Source organism: Chaetura pelagica, unplaced genomic scaffold (assembly GCF_000747805.2).
Source record: "Chaetura pelagica isolate M959 unplaced genomic scaffold, ChaPel_1.0 scaffold233, whole genome shotgun sequence".
In the NCBI taxonomy this organism is placed as follows: Eukaryota; Metazoa; Chordata; class Aves; order Apodiformes; family Apodidae; genus Chaetura; species Chaetura pelagica.
In genome coordinates, this window is record NW_009952708.1 from 364,717 (window position 1) to 368,735 (window position 4,019).

At 61.9% G+C, this 4,019-nt stretch overlaps 1 protein-coding gene across 1 annotated transcript in view; it reads left to right on the forward strand.

Annotated features, from left to right (window-relative positions):
- Positions 1–1,480, forward strand: part of CIB1 (calcium and integrin binding 1 (calmyrin)) — a 3,672-nt gene extending 2,192 nt beyond the window's left edge. Inside the window, exons 2-6 of the mRNA XM_009994298.1 lie at positions 153–255; positions 511–664; positions 918–1,036; positions 1,112–1,200; positions 1,459–1,480. Of these exons, the coding sequence (XP_009992600.1) occupies positions 153–255; positions 511–664; positions 918–1,036; positions 1,112–1,200; positions 1,459–1,480 (487 nt within the window). The remainder of the gene's footprint in view (positions 1–152; positions 256–510; positions 665–917; positions 1,037–1,111; positions 1,201–1,458) is intronic.
- The last annotated feature ends 2,539 nt before the right edge of the window (positions 1,481–4,019 follow it).

Consider the following 4,019-nt stretch of genomic DNA (forward strand, 5'->3'; position numbering starts at 1 on the left):
ACCCGGGCTGGCACAGCTGGCGGGGAGCTGTGGGAAAGGGGCTGGCGGCCTCTGTGCAGCGCTGGGAAGAGCTGCCTGAGCTGGCCGTGCCCGCAGGGCTGCCCCCCGCCCTGCTCCCCCCACACAGCCGCTCTTGTTCTTGCCTCTTCAAGTGCCTACAAGAGGTTCCGTGAACTGCTGCCAAAGGAGGAGAGGGAGAACGCCTGCTCCGCGCGCCTTCCCAAGAGCCAGATCCTGACGTTGCCTGAGCTGCGGGTACGGAGCCTGGCAGGCAGCCGGGGCCCCCAGGGTCCGGGCGAGTTTGGGCAGGACCCCGTTTACCCACCATGGTGCCAGGGTTCTGCCCTCGCTGTGCTGCCCCAACAGTCACCCCGGGGAGGCTGTTCACTTCCCACACTGCAGCTCTGCCAGCACCTTCCCGCTCCCTGCCATGTCGCCGAGGATCCCAGTGATCCCAGCTGTGCAGGGATGGGGACAGTCCCGTTGTTTGTGACAGACCTGTGTTGGCAGGCAAACCCCTTCCAGCACCGGATCTGCCGGGTGTTCTCCACCTCGGAGGATGGGGATGACAGCATGTCCTTTGAAGACTTCCTTGACATGCTGAGCGTCTTCAGTGACTCCGCCACCTCCGACATCAAATCCCACTACGCCTTCCGCATCTTTGGTGAGGCTGGAGTCAGGTGCTGGGGTCCCCCACCTTGGGGGGGATGACTCCTTATTCCCCAGTGCTGGCAGTGTCCTTGGAGCATCTCCAGGCAGGGTGGCTGTAGGAGCTCCCTGTGGAACTGCCAGGCACCCAGGGGTGCAGCATAGAGCCTGCTAGGGCGTTGGGGTGCCCAGGCCCAGTGGAGCTGAGTGCTTGGGACTCTCTGGGGTCACTGCAGCCCTGTTGAAACGTAACTTCCCTCTCTCCACAGACTTTGACGATGATGGGACTCTGGACAGAAAGGACCTGGAGAAACTGGTGAACTGTCTGACTGGGCAAGGCGAGGACTCCCGGTTAAGCAGTGCAGAGATGGAGCAGCTGATCCAAAATGTGAGGACTGTCAGGCAGAGCATGGGCTGCTGCACATCACTCAGAGTTCACCACTTGCCTTTTCCTTCCCTCCAGATCCTGGAGGAGTCCGACATCGACAAGGATGGCACCATCAACCTCTCCGAGTTCCAGCATGTTGTCTCCCGCTCTCCAGACTTTGCCAGGTAGGGTGATCTCCAGTGGCACAGTTTGTCTGGGGGTCTCGCCCTCCCTGGTCGCTGTGCTGGCACGGGGCAGAGCTCTGGATGGCCATGAGCCAAGGCTTCCCTGGACAAGGGCTCCCATAGCAGCATGGGATGCAGTTCCCTCTGCAGAGAGCTTTCCCGTGCAGGGCAGCGCTGCTTCCCCGCAGCACTGGGCGCTTGCTAACACCTTGCATGTGATCCAGCAAGGAGGAGCAGAACCTGTTGTGTCTCTTGCAGCTCCTTCAAGATCATCTTGTGAGAGCCCTGGAGCCCTCTGGGAAAACTGCTCCGGCTGCTGCAGCTTGTCATGGTCTCAGGCATTTCCTCTTCCAGCAGCACAGCAGGGCTCCCCACTCCACATCAGCACAGCCATGCCACAGTGCCTTGGGCAGGGCCTGCCCCCTGCCCTCCGCAGAGGTGGGCCCTGTGCAGCTGGTCTGCAGCCCCTCTGTTCTCCCAGGATTGGATTTTAACTCTTTATGCAATCCAAGGGCAGCAGTGGGTGCACCCAGCACAGCCCCTCTCTGCCCTCAGCACCAATTTGTGCCTTCCACTAGCAGGCAGGGACCTGCCTGCCCCGCTCTCTCCAGGGGCCTCCCTGCTGCAACCTGGATCCCTTTCTCTAAGCAATAACCCAAACCTGGATCCATTACTCCAAGCAATAACCCAAACCTGGATCCATTTCTCCAAGCAATAACCCAGTGGTTCCCTGGCTGTGCCATCCTGGTGTTCCCCCCCACAGCTGCACAGGACACCTCCCTCCTGCCTGCAGCTGCCTTGGTGCCTGCCCCCCTTCTCTTTTCCTTCCCTCTGCCCCTCCTTGGCTCCAGCTCAGCAGCTGCTCTGCTGGCCTTGGCCTCTTTCCCCCCCCTGCTCCTGTGAGGACACAAATAAAGGGCTCTGGTTTCACCCTCTGCTCTGTGCTGCCTTTGTCTTGCTGTGGGGACCCAGAAGCTGCTCCAGCGTGGGACCGGTGCTGTCAGGGTGCTGGGGACACGGCCTCCTGCCAGCGCAGCTCTAGGGGACAGGTCCCACGTCCTGCTGGGTGACTGCCCTTTCCGTGGGCCACCTCCCTCCTTCGAGCCCGGGGCCCGTTCTCAGCGTCCCCGCACAAAGAGCTGTGCTCAGGCGCCAGCGGCACAAAGGGAAATCCAGGGCATGCAAGCGGATACCTTCACCCGGGGCAGCGCTGGGGCCCTTTGTGTCTGTTCATCCACCGGGCTCAGCCCTGGCCTGCAGCCAGCAGTGGCCAACGGCCCGGCCGGGGCTTTGCCATGACCCCCTGACCAGCAGCAGTGCCTGGGGATCCAGTGTGGTGCCCAGGGGGATCCAGTACTGTCCTGGGGGGGGGGTCCGGGGCGATGCTGGGGATCCAGTGCAGGGTCAGGAGGCTCCCGCTCTCCAGACTTTGCCAGGTAGGGTGATCTCCAGTGGCACAGTTTGTCTGGGGGTCTCGCCCTCCCTGGTCGCTGTGCTGGCACGGGGCAGAGCTCTGGATGGCCATGAGCCAAGGCTTCCCTGGACAAGGGCTCCCATAGCAGCATGGGATGCAGTTCCCTCTGCAGAGAGCTTTCCCGTGCAGGGCAGCGCTGCTTCCCCGCAGCACTGGGCGCTTGCTAACACCTTGCATGTGATCCAGCAAGGAGGAGCAGAACCTGTTGTGTCTCTTGCAGCTCCTTCAAGATCATCTTGTGAGAGCCCTGGAGCCCTCTGGGAAAACTGCTCCGGCTGCTGCAGCTTGTCATGGTCTCAGGCATTTCCTCTTCCAGCAGCACAGCAGGGCTCCCCACTCCACATCAGCACAGCCATGCCACAGTGCCTTGGGCAGGGCCTGCCCCCTGCCCTCCGCAGAGGTGGGCCCTGTGCAGCTGGTCTGCAGCCCCTCTGTTCTCCCAGGATTGGATTTTAACTCTTTATGCAATCCAAGGGCAGCAGTGGGTGCACCCAGCACAGCCCCTCTCTGCCCTCAGCACCAATTTGTGCCTTCCACTAGCAGGCAGGGACCTGCCTGCCCCGCTCTCTCCAGGGGCCTCCCTGCTGCAACCTGGATCCCTTTCTCTAAGCAATAACCCAAACCTGGATCCATTACTCCAAGCAATAACCCAAACCTGGATCCATTACTCCAAGCAATAACCCAAACCTGGATCCATTACTCCAAGCAATAACCCAAACCTGGATCCATTTCTCCAAGCAATAACCCAGTGGTTCCCTGGCTGTGCCATCCTGGTGTTCCCCCCCACAGCTGCACAGGACACCTCCCTCCTGCCTGCAGCTGCCTTGGTGCCTGCCCCCCTTCTCTTTTCCTTCCCTCTGCCCCTCCTTGGCTCCAGCTCAGCAGCTGCTCTGCTGGCCTTGGCCTCTTTCCCCCCCCCTGCTCCTGTGAGGACACAAATAAAGGGCTCTGGTTTCACCCTCTGCTCTGTGCTGCCTTTGTCTTGCTGTGGGGACCCAGAAGCTGCTCCAGTGTGGGACCGGTGCTGTCAGGGTGCTGGGGACACGGCCTCCTGCCAGCGCAGCTCTAGGGGACAGGTCCCACGTCCTGCTGGGTGACTGCCCTTTCCGTGGGCCACCTCCCTCCTTCGAGCCCGGGGCCCGTTCTCAGCGTCCCCGCACAAAGAGCTGTGCTCAGGCGCCAGCGGCACAAAGGGAAATCCAGGGCATGCAAGCGGATACCTTCACCCGGGGCAGCGCTGGGGCCCTTTGTGTCTGTTCATCCACCGGGCTCAGCCCTGGCCTGCAGCCAGCAGTGGCCAACGGCCCGGCCGGGGGCTTTGCATGAGCCCCCCGCCAGCAGCAGG